This window comes from Cibotium barometz, chromosome 10 (genome assembly GCF_041138505.1).
Source record: "Cibotium barometz isolate CiBa-2024 chromosome 10, ASM4113850v1, whole genome shotgun sequence".
Taxonomy (NCBI): domain Eukaryota; kingdom Viridiplantae; phylum Streptophyta; class Polypodiopsida; order Cyatheales; family Cibotiaceae; genus Cibotium; species Cibotium barometz.
This window is the reverse complement of record NC_141055.1, coordinates 53,947,181-53,965,172: the sequence shown is the minus strand read 5'-3', so window position 1 is coordinate 53,965,172 and position 17,992 is coordinate 53,947,181. Positions and strand designations below refer to the sequence as shown.

At 47.5% G+C, this 17,992-nt stretch overlaps 1 protein-coding gene across 1 annotated transcript in view; it reads left to right on the top strand.

Annotated features, from left to right (window-relative positions):
* The window catches only part of LOC147635053 (protein PLASTID MOVEMENT IMPAIRED 1-RELATED 1-like), a 72,964-nt gene extending 55,548 nt beyond the window's left edge, over positions 1–17,416 (top strand). The window contains exon 3 of the mRNA XM_086804303.1: positions 16,144–17,416. Within this exon, the coding sequence (XP_086660429.1) occupies positions 16,144–17,146 (1,003 nt within the window). The 3' untranslated portion in view covers positions 17,147–17,416. The remainder of the gene's footprint in view (positions 1–16,143) is intronic.
* The last annotated feature ends 576 nt before the right edge of the window (positions 17,417–17,992 follow it).

Here is a 17,992-nt window from a genome sequence, read left to right as displayed (position 1 = left end):
TAAAGTGTTTCAACTTATCCTCCTCGGATATACCTAACTACTGTGCTGACATGATTACTTTATTAGAGTATGTCAGTATGGGTGACCCATTTTGGGAGAGTGTAAAACTCATCCTCAAGGTTGGTCATGTATTGTGGAGGTAGAAACTGTTTTTTGAGATCGGACACAAAGGTGTCCCATATATATTGCGGAGCCCCTATGATTGGGTCTACATGGAGACTCGACCAATGTTGCCACCAGGTGACTGCTTCCCCCGAAAGGTGAGGTGCTGCCAGGTGGACTCAATCTTGAGGATCTGAAAGCTTAGCCAATGGAAAATATGCTGTAATCTGATGAATGAATTGCATGATTGTATCATGATCACACTTACCATCATACTTACTAAAGTTCGGTTGAGCTCATACGACGGTGGTGGTTAAGGTGGTGGAGGAACTCGCTCCGGGGTGCACCAAGGTAGGGAGAAGAGATAGCACATTCTGCTACATAGTGGCTATCAACTACTGGTTTTGGATTTGCATAGCGTCACGTTCAAGCCTTTCTTGGGTAGCTTAGTTTGCCCGTCTTTGGTCTTCTTCAGCCTTGCGTTTAGCGTGCTCTTCCCTTCGTTCATCCTCATGTCAAGCTTCTTTGGCCCGTCGTTCTTCCGCTTTTTTGGCGTCTTCTTTTTGCAGTTGTTTCTCCATGATGAGGAAAAGTCTTTCCAATTCTGAGAGCTCTTTTGACTTTTCAGCTGCCCACTTTGAGAGAGAAGAGAAGAGTGAGAGAGAGAGAAGATAGATAGTTGACACAGTATTGGGCCCCAATTACCCCTTGAAAGGCACCCCCCTGCAAGCAGGAGTATTTGCCTATATTTCTTTGGAGAACTGTGTACAATGAGTATGAAACATGACTGAGGTTTGCAAGGATGAAGTAGACCGAACACAGGCTGAACTGTATGCTGTCCAAGCTCATTTGAATAGCTCTTCAATGACCACTATTACCCAAAACTGAGGGATGCACATATGCTGGCTGAATGCTGAAGAATACTCTTCGTGGAGGCCTTGGGAACCGTAGCACACTAAAGTGCTGCTTTGCTGAATGTATGCACAAGGCTAGAGGGCTCTAGGCACACATACTGCTCTTGTTTGCTTGTAGATGATTTTCTGAATGATGATTTTTGCTGAGAACTAGGCGACTGCTTATATATGATATTTTTCTGCTGGTCGGTTCACACAGTTGCTGTCGGCCTGTTTTTATGGACAAAAAAATTGCCTTTTTAACAGCATTGAATGCTGCACATCCTTCTATTGCTGTCCCTTATGTTTGGCTGACTGTGGCAGATGCTTCATGACTTGCTGCTGAAAGATGTTTATGTTGGCTGACTCATGGATGGAAGCTCCTGTAGGCTGCCACCTGCAATATGGAGGCTTCTGTAGGCTGGACACAGGTTGCCGACTAGTCCTATGGCCATGGGCTGGCCCATAGGCATGCTTATGGTGGCTAATGATGCTAAGCATCAACCCCAGGTATGCCCTATGAAGAGCTTCCTTATGGGCTGACATGCTTTTGATGCAAGATCTATTGCATAAGGCTGACTTCTACATGAACCTTTCTGATGAATTCTCCAAGCGGGCAAGAGGCCTGACACATGCAGACTCTCTATGGTTGTGGAGACTGACCTACGTAGCTTGTGCTTGACATGTCTCAGACTGGGGCTCACAATGGGGTCACGACATACGGCAAAGGTAATCCTACTGTATACATGTACTGATGTAGAGCCAGTGTGTCAGACAGTGTCACATAGCACTCCAGTGCAGGGTGCATGTGACAATAGGGGTATTTAAGGAGCCTATAAAAAGGCTAGTTAATTTCCTTTTGTAATAATATGTTCCCTAGGATTTTGGGGCAGGTCATAGGCATAGGAGATTTGTTTTGGGAGGCCACAAGGCTGGGATCTATGTAAATATCGAGGCAACATCTCTCTTCTCTCTATTCATCTCTGCGTTTTGCACAATTCTTAATATAGGTAGTTCTTTTGCATGCGACGACAAGGCAAAACATAAATTTGAAAAGTTGCTCAACAAATTGTTGTGCCAATTCAGTTGCTTTCACAGTCTTGCCATCTTTGTTAGCATGTCTACCACTAACTAGATACCATCATGCCCTCTGCTGGTCTGTGGTAATCTGACAATAAAATCCATGGAAATACTTTCCCATATGTTAAAAGGAATCTCTAGAAGATGTAACAACCCTCCAGTGCTAAAGCGTTCAGCCTAGTTTACCTAACATGTTCACTTTGATGACATTTCACCACATAGTTCTGGACATCCGTCTTCATCTTAGGCTAGTAAAACATTTGTTTTACCAAATCATAAGTTTTGTATGCTTGGATGTCTTGCTCTAGGAGCGTCATGACATTCGAATTAGATCTTTCATGTGATATGCAAACTCTATCATCTTGGAAGAACAACCCGTTTCAAATAAAGTACTGGCTACTAGGCACATTAATAGGTTACAGGAGGTATGACCCCTGAGTCCTAGTCTAAACCTATGGAGCTCCCTGCCTAGACCTACTGCCACCATCGACTGAAATGCTCATTGGTCTGACATAGCACTCTCAGGGAATCATACAAGCCGGCACTAATCTGGGTGAAATTCAAAAGATTCACCTCCCAAATCCTACTTAAGGCATCTGCAACCTGGTTTAAACTATCGTTGTTGCAACGTGGTTTAAACTATCGTTCACATACTTTATTTCCATGTCAAAGTCTTGCATAAGTGACTATTGTTGCTATAAATAACCGTCCAGTCCTAAATAGGTAGTATACATGGATTTCTTAATGATGAACGATGAACCTTAGCCAGCTGTATCAACTTGCTTCTCTAATCTAAGGGCTCCCCTAACCATGCTAGACTAGGCCATTAATCTTGAGGTTTAGCATCAGGTACCTAACAACTTATTAGAGAACTTGCTCAAAGCACCAGCAACAGAATTGATGTCACCTAAGAGATAGCTATTTCATAAGCTTAAGGTATGAAATAAAACTACCAACTACCTTTTTGTACAAGGTCTCATCTGCAAGGTTTGAAGTGTCTTTGATGGACAGCTTCAAATCAATCTCCATTTGGGATACCAACTGCTTTGCATTCGTTCATACCAAATGCCTTGAGTATCTCACCTGCATATTTCAGTTGAGAGATGAAAATGTTATTTGGCTTTTGCGAGATCTCAATCTTCAAACAAAAATGCATAAGCCCAAGATCAATCATCTAAAACTCTACACTAAGCATCCATTGTGTCATTGAGATCTTTTATGGTGATCCCTTGTCAAGGTGAGGTCATCTACGTAGAGAACAACAATCATATAAATTGCCCAAGATCAATCATCTAAAACTCTACACTACGCATCCATTGTGTCATTGAGATCTTTTATGGTGATCCCTTGTCAAGGTGAGGTCATCTACGTAGAGAACAACAATCATATAAATTGCCCGCTCACAAAAGGCATTCAAATTTACATCTGAAGGGTTGCATCAAAGACCAATACTCACAATGTAAGGTTTATCTAACCTAATTAAGCATAATTAGTTATTTAATACTCATACTAAATGGACAGTTTCAAATCAATCTCCATTTGGGATACCAACTGCTTTGCATTCGTTCATACCAAATGCCTTGAGTATCTCACCTGTGTATTTCAGTTGAGAGATGAATGTTATTTGGCTTTTGCGAGATCTCAATCTTCAAACAATAATGCATAAGCCCAAGATCAATCATCTAAAACTCTACACTAAGCATCCATTGTGTCATTTAGATCTTTTATGGTGATCCCTTGTCAAGGTGAGGTCATCTACGTAGAGAACAACAATCATATAAATTGCCCGCTCACAAAAGGCATTCAAATTTACATCTGAAGGGTCGGTCAAAGACCAATACTCACAATGTAAGGTTTATCTAACCTAATTAAGCATAATTAGTTATTTAATACTCATATTAAAGCTCATTAACATGAGATATAATCATATATGATGGAAAGCTGAGATTGTTTGCATTGAGACAAGGGCCTTTCTTAAATAGGGCCCAAAGAGGTACAACTGAAGAGGCACATCCCTTAGTGTAGGGGTGTGGTTCTTGAATGAATAGTCATGTCCTTTGGATGTGAGATGTGTATTTTGATCAATAGGTGGATCTCTTCACCCGAGATAGTTGGCTAAAAATGTCACGTGCATGCCCATGCCATGGCTAATCTTCAGCATGAACTAGCTTAATCCTTGATTAGTGCAGCAATAAAGATAAGCATATAGTGTATCATCAGTAGCAACATTAAAGTCATGATCATCACCATCACCATCACCATCACCATTATCTACAGCATCAGCACCATCATCTCATCATCATCGTCCGCAGCATACCATCATTAGCTTCAGCATCTACATTAGTGGGAAGGCATGAAGGGCTGTCGGCTGGCAACCAACACCCTGTCGGCTGGCAGCAGACCCTCATGCAGCAGGCGGCTAGGCTCCCCGACTGCATGCCAGTAGGTGTGGGCTAAGGAATAAGAAAACGCATCATTAAAGGGATTTAATCTTGAATTATGGTCCCACAAAACAGGCCGACTGCAGCCTCAGCATAGTATATAAGCATCAGATCATTTTCAGCAAAGTACAAGTCATTAATTCAGTCATTCAGTCATCATTCATTTCATAGGATCAGTAAAGCATCATGTAGAAGGGCTATGGGTCAACCCTTATGGACCACAAGCCTCAGCCATGTACAAGCATAAGCCACCTTTTTGTACCATATGAATAAAGAAAACCTGACACCTAATCTCTCTCTTCTTCTCTCTCCTCTGTGTCTTAATCTCAAGTTAATTAGCATCAATGTTCTTAAGTGTGCTTAGGGCTGTGGATCAGTACAGTAAGGCTTCTGTGCATGCAACAGAAAATTTGCAATGGAATCAGTGCATCATGATTAGGTGCATCATGATTAGGTACAGGCTTGAACAAATCGTTGCGAGGGAGAGGTCATTTTTCTTCTACAAGCTGATTTTTGCTGGTTGTTGTTGATTTTGCAGAGCAAGGGCTGATCGTTGGCTTCCTTTGTTGGAAATCGTCACGTTTTTTTTTTTGTGCATTAAGCGTGATGATGTGGCATTTTTATGAAAGGGGTATAAACCTTTAGCGTTTCAAATTTTAATGTAGTTTTTTTGTTGTAAAAAATTGTGGGTTTGGAGTGAAGAGGCGGCTTGAAGGAATGTGACGATTCAGCCCAAGGGGCATGCTAGGTGGTGAAATGATGCAAGAAGAGGCCTCAAGGGAGCAAATCAACCATCGTGCAGGAAATTCCAGCCATCATAGGTTGTTTTCATACTTCTTGTGTGCTTTTGGAACTTTCCATAAATAAATTTGGGCATCCCCAGCTTCCCTGCCCGCACTTTGTTGCCACTTTATACCTCTTTGTTGTAGAAACCTAAGAACTTATCAAACATGAGTTCTTCTCGGTTTGTCCTAAACTGCTTCGATCTGGTTCCTGCCTTAGTTTGAACCAATGCTAGCCATTTCTTAAATCTTCCAAAAGCGAGAGACTTCTTCTCAAGAAAATACACCCAAATCCTTATACTGTTATCATCAATCAATGTGAAAAATAGGAAGAACCTTCCAAGTGCAAATGGACTCATCTTTTCATAGAGATCAACGTGTACGAGGTGAATGTTGAGAAAGTGGTGCCAAAGTGTAGCACTATGAGATTTCCACAAAATTGATAGATCAGAGGTCCTTCATCGCCTTAAGGTTTTGGGGTTTGGATGGCTAGACCACTTTGTGGAAACCTCTGATCATCGGTGTGAACACAACTTGGATGGGTGACCTCCCGGGATTGGTCCCCCACCCAATTTCCAACATGTTATCAGAGCCATGCGTTGAAGTGTAACCTTTGAGCCACTAAAGAGTAGCCAAGTTGAGTCTTTGAGCCAAAAACATGGACAAGTTCAACCTTTGAGCTAAGGAAAAGTGGACAAGTTGGCACCAAGGGAGGGGGGGTGTTGAGAAAAGTGGTGCCAAAGCGTAGCACTAGGAGATTTCCACGAAATGGATAGAGCAGAGGTGCTTCATTACCTTAAGGTTTTGGGGTCTAGATGGTTAGACTAATTTGTGGAAACCTCCAGTTAAGTGCGCGTTGGCGTATTGGGTCTCGCTGAAGCTTTCGCCCCCCCCCCCCCCCCCCCGCTCGAGCTGCCTTCGCCCTTCCCCACCTGCTCGCACCCCCCCTCCCCGCCTTCGAGCCTTCGCCTCTCCCCGCCTGCTCGCACCCCCCCCTCCGCGCCCTTGTGCTCTTCGCGCCGCCCGCCCCCCCCCCCCCCCTTTCGCGCCCATCGCCCTTGCCCGCCTGCCCTCGTCTCCTTTGCGCCCCCCGCTCCCCCCTTCCTCCGCGTCCCGCCCCCTGCTTGCCCCCGCCCCCCTTTCGCGCTTTTCCCGCCCCCTTTTCACTCCCCGCTGCCCGTTTCTCGCCTCTGTCTTCCGCCCCTCCCCCTTTGTCTTCCGCCCTTCCCCCTCTTCCCCTCCCCGCTCCGCTTTTTCGTGCAGCTTGGTTCTTGCAGGACCCTCCGTCTTGCAGGACCCTCCGTCTTCGCTTCGCCCTCGACTCAGCTGATGGAGGTTCCTCCCGCCCCACCTCAGAGGGACTCTTCCGCAGTCCCCTCGCCCGCCCCTGAGGATACCCCCATCAGGCTTTCTCTTTCGCCAGAAGAGGAAGCGAGCCTCGCCGCAGAGGTGGAACGCCTCCAGGCACATTCCACCATTTGCCGTATAGTTGGCACTCGCCCCAGCAGAGGGGAGATCCGGGATCTTCTCCAGGCCCGCCTTCTTGCAGATGTGGGCAAGATCCTGGACGTTCAGTTACTGGGCCGCGGACACTACCAGATTGAGTTCGAGACAGCCCAGAGCGTGGCCCAGGTCCTAGCCATGAGTCCCCTTGACATCAGGGACGCTCAGGCCTTTTTCAGACATTGGCAGCATGGTTTCAACCCAGCAGCGGCCGAGCAGGGAGAGCGCCTATTCCATGTCCCAGTTTGCTTTCCTGGACTTCGCCGCGAGTATCTTCCGCTCAGCCCACAGAGACCTCTGATTGGCAGCTTGGACAAGGGCGCCGTAGAGGGAGACAGCCATAGTAGCATGCCCAGAGACCGACGTAGCAGCAGACACAGCCTCAGCATCATTGGGTTCCAGTGAGGAACAACTTTTCTCCCCTCCAGGAGGAGACCCCATGCGAAGGCCTGCCGTATGGCTGAAACAGTCTCCACCTCAGCAGGTCATCCATGAGGATCATCTCATGGAATGTACAGGGCCTTGGCGGCGCACACTATGTACGTTATCCTGGTTGTTTGAGGCAGGAGCTTCAGAGATGCCTGGTTGGGGGCAGTATTGATATTCTGATGATGCAGGAGCACCATTTGAGTGAGCAGGATTCGGAGATATGGTTCGGTGATGTCTGGTAGATGGGACACATTTTGGTCTGCAGGTTTTGGCCCCTTGGGTGGGCAGGGAGGAGTATGTATGGTCATTGCGGATGTATGGCGGCAGGCCATTGTGGATCGCGGGGTCATTGTGCCTTGTAGAGCGCAGTATGTTATTCTGAGGATGCATGATGAGCATTTTGGTGTGCTCAATGTCTATGCGCCCAATCATGCTAGTGCCAGAGCAGAGTTCTGGACCCTTGTTACAGATGCATTGCTCGAGGCCGCACATTGGTGTGTCGGGGGAGACCTTAACATGCTTGAGGACTCGGCCGATAGGGTGGGAGGCAGTCATGTTACAGTGCACGGCACGGAGCTTGCAGCTTGGGAGCGATTTTGTATGACACTGCGGATCACTGATGCATGGCAGCATGAGGCTTTCTCCCGTTCTCAGGACAGTCTTAGTTTTTCTCGGTCGGATCGCCGCAGGGAGGGACTAATCTATCACGGATTGATCGCTTCTATGTGGGCGACAGGTTCGGGGAGTGTGGTGGCTCCATTGGCATTCTCGCTGGCACCTCTTTTTCAGACCATGCGCTAGTTATTTTGACACTTGAGGAGAGGACACGGGAGACCAGCTTGCAGTTGAGGATCCCAGAGAGGATACTTACAGACCCCAGTCTTTTTGAGGACATTGAGAGGATATTGACAGCCAGAGCTCTGACCTGGATGCAGCAGGCCAGTGTGCCTAGGGACTCATCGAGCTCAGCTCTTTTTTGCAAGCTACAGCCTTGACACGGCTGGGAGAGACACGAGAGCGGGAGCGTCACTTGAGACGTAGCCTTGCTTCGCTCCAGCGTCGTCAGGAGTAGCAGCCTACATGTGAGTGGGTGGCGTCCCAGCTGAGCCAGGCACGCTAGGAGGTTAGAGAGGCAGAGGAGCAGAGACACAAGTTCTACTATCATCGCCAGGCCTCTCAGTGGACGCAGCTTGGTGATAGAGTGACTGGGGAGTTTTTTGAGATCACCGGACACCGCCATGCTCGAGCAGGAGTACGCCAGCTCAGGAGGCAGGACGGATCGTTAGCCACTGAGCCCGGGGAGATTAGAGCTATTGCCACTGAGTTCTATAGAGATTTGCTTTCTGCGGAGCCAGCCACCACGGAGGCACGTGATGCTTGCAGACAGACTGTGTGGGCCCATGTGCAAAGGAGGGTCACAGATCGTATGCACACAGTTTTGGGTGAGCCCCTTTCAGAGGATGAGCTTGTTGAGGCTTTGAGGGTTCTTCTGCGTCATAGTTGCCCTGGGGAGGACTGATTGACGCTTGCCTTTTTTATGCGCTATTGGGACCTTTTGGGGCCAGGCCTCCGCAGGGGTTTTCAGTATGTTTTTGACACTGGGGTGATGCCACAGAGTTTTTCAGAGGGCTTGATCTTTCTTATCCCCAAGGGGGAGGGAGTGTTAGATGATATTCGGCATTGGAGGCCTATTACGATCCTCAATACTGTCTACAAGGTCCTAGCAAAGGCCTTGAGTTTGAGGATCCAGCCCTTCCTTGGGGATTTGATTCATGCTACCCAGACAGGATTCGCCAAGGAGCGCAGTATCCTTGACAACATTTTCACCTTCTGGGAGGCGACGGCCCGAGCTAGATTTCTTGGTGGTGAGGACTTGGTCGTTATGCTTCTCGATTTTGAGAAGGCATACGATAGAGTCGATTGGGGTTTTCTAGAGGGCACTATGCTTCGCCTGGGTTTTGAGCCAGACTGGATTCGAGGAGTGGCGGCTCTATATTCCACAGCTTGTAGCCAGGTGTTGATGGCAAGAGGACGGGGGCCGAGTTTTGAGTTGACTAGATTAGTTCGTCAGGGATGCCCTCTCGCCCTGTTCCTTTTTCTTTTCTTTGCAGAGGCTATGAGCATGTATCTGATAGCAGAGGAGGTTGGTTTGAGAGGACTCCAGCTTCCAGTCCGGGGAGAGAACCTGCTCGATTCTGAGCTTGCTGATGACACGGGATTGTTTCTGCATGGCCAGGAGGCCAATCTACAGAGGGCAGAGCAGCCACAGGTTTTTGGTGTGGCTTCGGGAGCATTGATCAATTGGCGCAAGACAGTGGCTTTTTGGATCAGTAGCGTTCCCGCTCCAGCATGGAGCCCAGACCCGGGTTTTAGATGGATTCCTCCTGGCACAGCAGTGCGGTATCTGGGATGCTAGATTGGACTTGATTTGTCACCTGAGCAGCAGATCGCCCCACTTCTTCTGAGCATTCGGAAGAAGCTTTTATATTGGAGTACAGCTCAGCTATCCTTGGCTGGGAGGGTGGTGGTGACAAATCAGGTGCTTTTAGCGACTATGTGGTATATCACGTCTTGCTGGATTTTCTCGAGCTCTTGCATCAGCCAGGTACAGAGGCTGATCAGGAACTTTCTTTGGTCTGGGCGGGATGGTCAGCCGGCCCGGGCTAAGGTTGCTTGGGCAGTTATTACTCTTCCGCTGGCCCAGGGGGGCTTGGGCATTATAGATCCAGCTGATCAGAGTAGAGCCTTGTTGGGGAAGCTTATTGTTCGGGGGCTGCTTCCAGGCGATGAGCCTTGGAAGGAGCTTCTTTTTCAGCGGGCTGCAGGCTAGAGCTCTCCCAGCAGGGGGCACTTGGGCACTAGAGATTCGGTGGATCTTCACAGAGATGAGGAGGACAGGCCTCAGTAGAGGATGGGAGGACAGATTTGCCTTGAGTATCTTGCGAGCTTGGGAGTTGCTGAGACCGGGGCTTTCTCAGAGACCTCCCACTTGTGATGAGGAGCGGGCTAGACAGCCGCTCATCTGGATCCCCGCGGTACGCACAGAGCAGGGTCATATGTTGGGTTCTCGGCCTCGTCTAGCCTGGGGACCATTGGCGGCAGGCCCAGCGCGCAGTTTTGGAGATTGGCAGGCCTTTTGCAGTCTCCCGGAGGAGATCCAGGCGGAGAGGCTGTCACTTCAGAGGGGGGCTGATTATGAGGGATGACATTCAGGAGGCACTCATCACTGAGGAGTGGTTCACGCCTTTCGAGCCAGCGGCCCCACGGTGGATGGGAGCCTTTACACAATTGGAGATCCTGATTGCTGTCAGAGCTTGCACTGAGGATGGTAGATGCCTCTACTATGAGATACAGGATGAGGGTAGACTTCAGAGAGTGGAGGCAGAGTCGCCTTTGGTTGTAGAGTGCATCTTTCAGAGGATACGGGTAGTGGCCGCCGCTTCTCGGAAGTGGCATATTGATCCAGACCCTGCAGATGTGGACTCTGATTGGCGCATATGGGCATATGCTGCGCGCCCCTTTTGGCCCGGCTCCAGTGGGACCCTGGCGAGTACGAGTGGCATGATCCTTATGCGTCCCTTGAGGCCACAGAGATCACCTTTTTCCAGTACACTGTTCGTTTGGGGAGGCATATTTTGACTGCGAGGAGGACGGTCTTTCCAGCTGCATCGGAGCACTGGCGGCTACAGGGACTCTCACAGGAGTTCCTGGAGGATTTTTGGACCAGGCTCTGGGCTAGCAGGCAGGCACGCAGGATCTCGGCTCTCCAGTGGCTGGTTGCCCACAGGGGCTCTGCAGTTGGCACCTGGCTTGTCTACAGTGGCCTTCCGCCGGCTTGCGTCCGATGCGGCCACCCATTGGAGACACAGAGACATTGCCTATGGGACTGTCCACAGGCGCAACAGATTTGGCTGAGGATGCTGCGCATTTTGGCCCCCCTCTCTCTAGAGGGCATGTATACGTGGGGAGCCGCTGCTTGGTCGACTTCGTCAGGGCCAGCTCTGGGATACGAGACGGAGCAAGACAGCCACGCCATCAGATTCATTGGGGGCCAGCCTCGCCTTGTTCCTTCACCGGATTTCTCAACAGCAGCTGGACACAGGAGAGGGATATACGATGGGAGCTCCTCAGCAGCCTCACCATATGGTTCACCTGGAGAGCCTGTTGTTTCAGGGCCTTTGAGGGGAGACTGGAGCCACCAGCAAAGACTGTTCGGGCTCTTTGGCAAGAGTTGATTCACACCCTGCGAGGACAGTATGACCGCATCCGGGGTGACTCGGATCGAGCGATCTTGCGGCACCAGGCCTTCCACACCACTTGGCGCAGCGGCCTTTCTATACTCTACACGCGGGTACCCCCGCTGGCACTACAGGCCACCTGTTTGGATTTCCCCCCCTCCTATTGTATGATATAGCCTCTTAGCTATTTGTACTTTTATTTGTACTTTTCTGCACCTAGGGAAAGTCTCCCTAGCTGCCTTGATTGGATCTCTGCTCTACCTTCTTAAGAGCAGGAGAGGGGTTTTGTAGCCCAGTGGGCTTTTTTTATAACTAATGAAAGGATCTTTTCTCGGAAAAAAAAAAGTACGCATTGGCGTGAACACAATTGGGATGGGTGATCTCCTAGACTTGGCCCCCACTTGATTTCCAACAGTGAAGAGGAGCCTTGGCAAAAAAATTATAGATTTTCAGTGCTACTAATGTATCATGCAAGCTTCACATATATCCGGACTGTCAGAAACTGGTGGCAAATGCTCAACTAGCTTACCTTTTTGTATCTTTGAAAGAGTTTGCATATTGCAATGTCCATATCTCTCATGCCATAGTTTGTTGCCATCCAAAATGGCATGGACTGTAAATGCCAAGAGCTCGAACAAGTTGTTCCTCGGAATGGTCTTTCCAATGACCTTGTTCATCTCTGTCAAGATGACTATCCCATACTTATGTACGTGAACTCGCAAGTCACGGTTTGTGATGGTCGAGACAAAAAGAAGGTTCCTCTTCGTATCTCGAACTTCAAGAACATTTGAAAGACTTTCTGCACAGCCTTCTTTAGACATGAGTAAAATAGTACCTGACCCTTTGATTGGGCATTTTGCATTGTTGTCCACTGCCACCATGATTGTCATGTGCAAGACATGTGGAGGCTGATCCCATGGCTGACCCTTGAGGGCCAACAGATAAAAAGACATGCTCAGAACCAGATTTGGAGCATACATTGCTGGTGTGGGCAGGGAAAGTCTAGTGGAGGATTTATGAGGTATTGGCCAACGCATGAAAGGGACTAAGACCAGTCGGCTGTAGCAAGCTGGCATGAATTTGTCTAGGACTGGCCGACCTACTGTCGGCCAGTCTACAAGGTTTTCCAAAGCCTATTTAAGGCAATTGTTGCTCATCGTTTTGGGCATTCAGTCCTTCCATGGGCTGAAGGATTAGACTAGGTGAAGTCCACCTTTTGAAGGTAGCCTGGCTGCAAGACTTATACACCTTTTTGTACATGGAAGAAGTTTACAAGAGGTTAGTTGGTGGTGTTCCACAAGACCCAAGGGGAATGGCAGTCTTGTGAGTTGGGTGCCACTTGGGGCACACCAGGAAAGGCTTTCAAGCAACGGGTCCAAGGGAGGAGGATCCTCCAAGGGGGGAGTGAGAGTGCTAGACTCAATACTCACGAAAAGAAGACCAGAGAAAGTGTTCAGGGACAGGGCATGAAGGGAAAGGGGACAGGATGGAACATATGCACAGATCTTCATGAGGGTTGGAGTGGGTTTGGAGACTGGGCAGGGTTTCCAGTGAAAAGGTTGCCAAGAAGGGAAGGATGATAGGTTTGGGAATCCAAGGATGGACAATGGGATAATGACAGTCATCCAAGAATAGAATTTGGAATCCTGTCATCAAGTTTAGCAGAGGGGGGTGTCATGTGCAAGACATGTGCAGGCTGGTACCAGGGCTGACCCTTGAGGGGCAACAGATAAAAGGACATGCTTAGAACCATATTTTGGAGCATACATTGCTAGTGTGGGCAGGGAAAGTCTAGTGGAGGATGTATGAGGCTGTCGGCTAGTGCTTGAAAGGGGGTAAGACTAGTCGGCTGCAGCAAGTTGGCGTGAATTTGTTATGGACCTGGCCGACAGCAGGTCAGCTAGTCCAGTAGGTTTTTCAAAGCCTATTTAAGGCAATTGTTGCTCATCGTTTTGGGCATTTAGTCCTTCCATGGGCTGTCCTAGATGTAGGATTAGACTAGGTGAAGTCCACCTTTTGAAGGCAGCCATAGCAAGACTTGTACACCTTTCTGTACATTATGAATATACTGAATACTTAGCTCTCTCTCTCTCTCTTCTCTATCTTCTGTATGCGTTGTGCATCAAACATGTTCCGGGATGGTGTTTGGGGCTGAAAGAAGACTCCCAGAACTTTCGCATGTGACAATGATATCTAATCCTTACGATTAGTCATGCTCTAGGGAAGAATACTAATCCTTACGATTGGTCATGTGTCTAGAAGCCCCACTATTGATGATCCAAGAATCATCATGTGCTGCAACATTAGCTATCTCATTTTCTTCAATGACAACTAAGAACTCTTTTTTTGCAGCATGACTAGATTCTTCCTTGGTCTTGAGAGTGTCGTTTTTGGCAATTGCCCCCTCTTTCTTGCATTCTTTGGCTATGCGTTCTTTCTTGTTATAGAAAAAGCATTTAGCCTTTTTGTTCTGATTTGAGAGGTTAGAATCCTTACTCTTTTTCTGTGTTAGTGGAGAAAGTGTGGTCGCCACCATTGCAACTCTGCATCAGCATCTCCTCATCTTGAAGTAATGAGATAATCATCTCAAATGCGAGAGGAGTAGGTTTGACACTAACATTTAAAGATGTAATTAAACTATTATATTTAGGCTGCAATACCCTTAGACAATGACGAGCGGATCTGGGAGAGAAGATTGTAGGCATCTGGTCATGGAGATATTTGATTATGGTGAGGAACACCTCCACAGCTTCACCTTCATTCAGCTTTTCTTGTTGAATTGATTGAGATTTTGAATCCTTGAGGGATTCGAGGTCTCATACTAGCTCTGTAGTGTAGCTCATACTTCCATAGTTGTGGAAACATAGTGAACCATCGTCAACACACTATCTTCTACAGTAGTGACAGTGACACAGAGAGCATCTGCATCCCTTGTCAGTGAGGGGTGAACATCAATACCAATGACAGTGTCCCAAAGCTCATAGGAGGACAAGATAGCCTTGAGCTTAAACTTCGAAAGAGGATAATTAGTGTTGTTAAGCTTTCCATCAACACTGAATGGTGGTGGGTGTGGTCTTGTGGAAGATGCCATTTCTCCTAAGGAAATGTTAGACAGCAACTAGCAAATAAATTTTGTGCTGAGCGAGAGACTTGATACCATGTAAGAGGATACAACGTGCGGTGTATGCAAGAAAACACTCACAAAAGGTAGGATCTTTTCGGAGCACAAAACCAAATTGCACAGTAACAGACACAGAATAATACTATATTCCTGATGTTATACAATAGTGGCAACACTACCCATGTGTGCTCTTGTGAAGGGAGCTTTGATGGTGGCTGATTTGGAACTATTGAGGGGGAGGCACTATTTTAGTAGAAGCTAGGAAGTAATCTCGTAGTGATGACTGATGAACTGTGTAGAGAAGGGGTTGGCATGTATATGTGGGACGGCCATGACATGACCGTGTCCATGGTGTAGAATTGGACCATAAACATGTACTAGAAACTGCTACAAAGTTTTCCCATCTCCCACAGCCATCTGAACTCATCTTGGGCTCCATTTGGGTCCCTCAAGGTTAGGACAAGGTGTCCAAGAGTAAAGTCTACCTGCTTCAAGTGTGGATGGTTATGGGATAATGGTCTTTTGTAGTATGTAGCCATCTTTAAATCATCTGCCTCAGGTCACCATCCCCTTAAATACAGGAATGCTGGGTGACCGGCTGCTCAACCATGGCTGTTACTCATAATGGGGGCTGTACAAACATGAAGGAATCAGTGCGTGGACAATACAAGATGAGGGAGAAGCATTGATATCCAACTCATTGCAACAAAGACATTTTTTTGTACCTTTTTAAAACCCCTAGCTTCATTTCGATTAGCCTCTTAGCTACATTTTCATCCATCTTGCTGCAACAATGCAGTACTCAATTCTTCTCCCGCCCCAATCCACTATTTTTTACCTTGGTTATGCAGAAAATAACTCCTCCAATCTCTCTCTAGCTGCCTTCTACTTCTTGTTGTGAGATTTAACATTTATAGGTGGAGCAATAGCTATGCGAGAATGGGCAGCGTCAATCTGTAGTTGCTCTCACAGCATGTTGCTTGTGGCACATTTATAGCTGGAGCACTAGTCAGGTAGGCAACAGCAGAATGGGCACAACTGCGCTGGACTTGGCGGCCAAAGATGGGCAGCTATTTAGCCATTGAGACAGGGTGGGAAGACTTTGGTCAATCGTAGCTAGGGAATGGCCTTTTAAAGAGGCCCCCTCGCCCTCATTTTGAGGTCGGAGTGCAAGTGTTTTTCTCCTAGTCACAAAAAAACGCGTTTTGTTGTTTTGATTCTAAAAACCTTGAAACCCACCAAAAAAAAAAACTCTTTCTGTCCCCTTGAGTAGATCCTTATTTAGTAGAAACTTGATTGCCCATGGGCCCTCTCCTTCCCCTTCCTTCTCCTCCTCTCCTCTCCTTCCTTCTCATTCCCCTCTTCTTCTCCTTCCTCCCTTCTAAGGCTCTATGACTGTCATGGTGGTGGCAATATGGCGGTCCTTTGTGATCTGAGGAAGTGAGTTTGTTATGAGTCTGTATAAGTTAGGGTAGACTTTTGTGTGATTGATGCATCCATGCTGCAGTTCTTTATGTCTGAAAACCTATCTTCTTTCCCTTTTTGGATGTGTAGGGGTGCATTGGGGGCTTCCTTTAGGCTCAAGCCTGTCACAAAAGAATCTGCAAAGACCAGTCAACAGCTTGGTTCACTTACCAGTGATAACAAGGATGCATACATTTCTCTGGAAAATCTAGCTCCCATGGCAATGCAGCAAGTTGAAGCCTTAGCTATGGATGGCTTGAAGATTCAAGCAGGCATGACAGAAGAAGAAGCGCCATATGCTTTAAATGCCTTCTCAATGGAAGTTCAAGGTGGTGGGGAGGATGGGTGGAGGCAGGGTAACGCAGGAACATTGAAGGGTGTAACAGGGGTGCATTTGCTGAAGGGAGCCAAAGTCCCAGCTCAAACTGCTGGTGGTGGGAAGGGTCTGATGGACATGGCGATTACTTTAGATGAATGGATGCTTCTGGATGCAGGATTGTATAACGAAGCTGAAAACAGTAAGGACACATTGGCAATCATGGCTGCTCATCATGCAGTTCATGATGGTGAAAGGAAGAGGTCGGACCCCAATACCAAGGGCGCCCAATTTGGGTGCATGGGAAATACACTGACCATAGCAATGCTTGTTCAACTTCGTGATGCTTTCAGGAGTTACGAGGCTATTGGTGTCCCTATGATAGCATTCGTACAGGCAGAACGGGTCATGATACCGACAGTACCAAAGGCCAGTGGGGCAGGAGAAACAGATAGCCAAACTGAGTCACAGTTCAAGATAACAGGAGTACACATGGCTGGTGTGAAGGCATCTCAGGACAATAGAAGACCAGGATGGGGAAGCCAGAGGGAGTTACGGGCAGCTACTCGGTGGCTTATCACCAATGGGATGTCAAAGCCGAAGGTGACTACGGGATCAACTTTAGGCAAAAGTAAAGTCAAGCAAGGTGACTCTCTGTGGAGCATATCCGCCCAACTACTTGGCAGCGGGGAAAAATTGAAAGATTTGATGAAGCTGAACCCCCATATCAGAAATCCGGATGTTCTTTATCAGAACCAGAGTTCCAGGACAAAGTAGGTAGGGTACACAGTCATAAAACAATGTGTTTAGAAGCTTTGGGATCATGACTCCTACAATGCCATAAAGCCTACCATGGTTTTGGAGCTGAGGTGGCTTTAGAATAATTTGCTAGTTGACTCTATTCTACGTGTTTTTCTGTAACACTAAGAGACAAAAGCAGGTTTCCCCCATGCGTTTGTCTCAATTTGGGCCTATTTTGTGTGGGATATGTGAGAGGATTGTTTATATCGATGTACAAATTCACCATGGAAAGATTACTTGAACAAACTGTAGCTTGCTTTGGTTTTCAAAAGATTTATTAACTTTTTTACTCACAAATTATGCTCGATAGGAGCATTAAGTCAGTTACTCAAGCGTTTGTCATATGACACCATGATGATGCCTTGTTGCGGGGGGTGGCGGGTCTCATCGAAGCATCCTGGTTGCCTCCTCCTCTGCTTCCCCAAAGTGACTACGTAGGTTGGGGCAATGTCATGTGCCTATCCGGTTCTGCATGCTCGAGATGCAAGCACTCAACTAGTGATATAGCTTCATGTAGTTCCGAGCTTGCACCAGAGCTTATCCGTCGCGTTGTACCTATTTGTTTGATTTATATGAGCTAAGAGAATGCGGAGGTAGGTAGGCCCATAAAATGCTTATGGGCTTCCTAGGGGACCATCCCACTTTTAGCTATGTTCATGTGTGCTTATGGGTGTACGGGTGAAATGTGAATCAGAGCTGAGGAAGAGCAGCATTGAAGAGGCAGCTGGCTGCAAGCTTTATCCACATCTAGTGCACTGCTCCATGTGCAACCATAAAAGTGGCTTCTATGGATTTCTCCTAGGATGAAGAGACTTGGACACA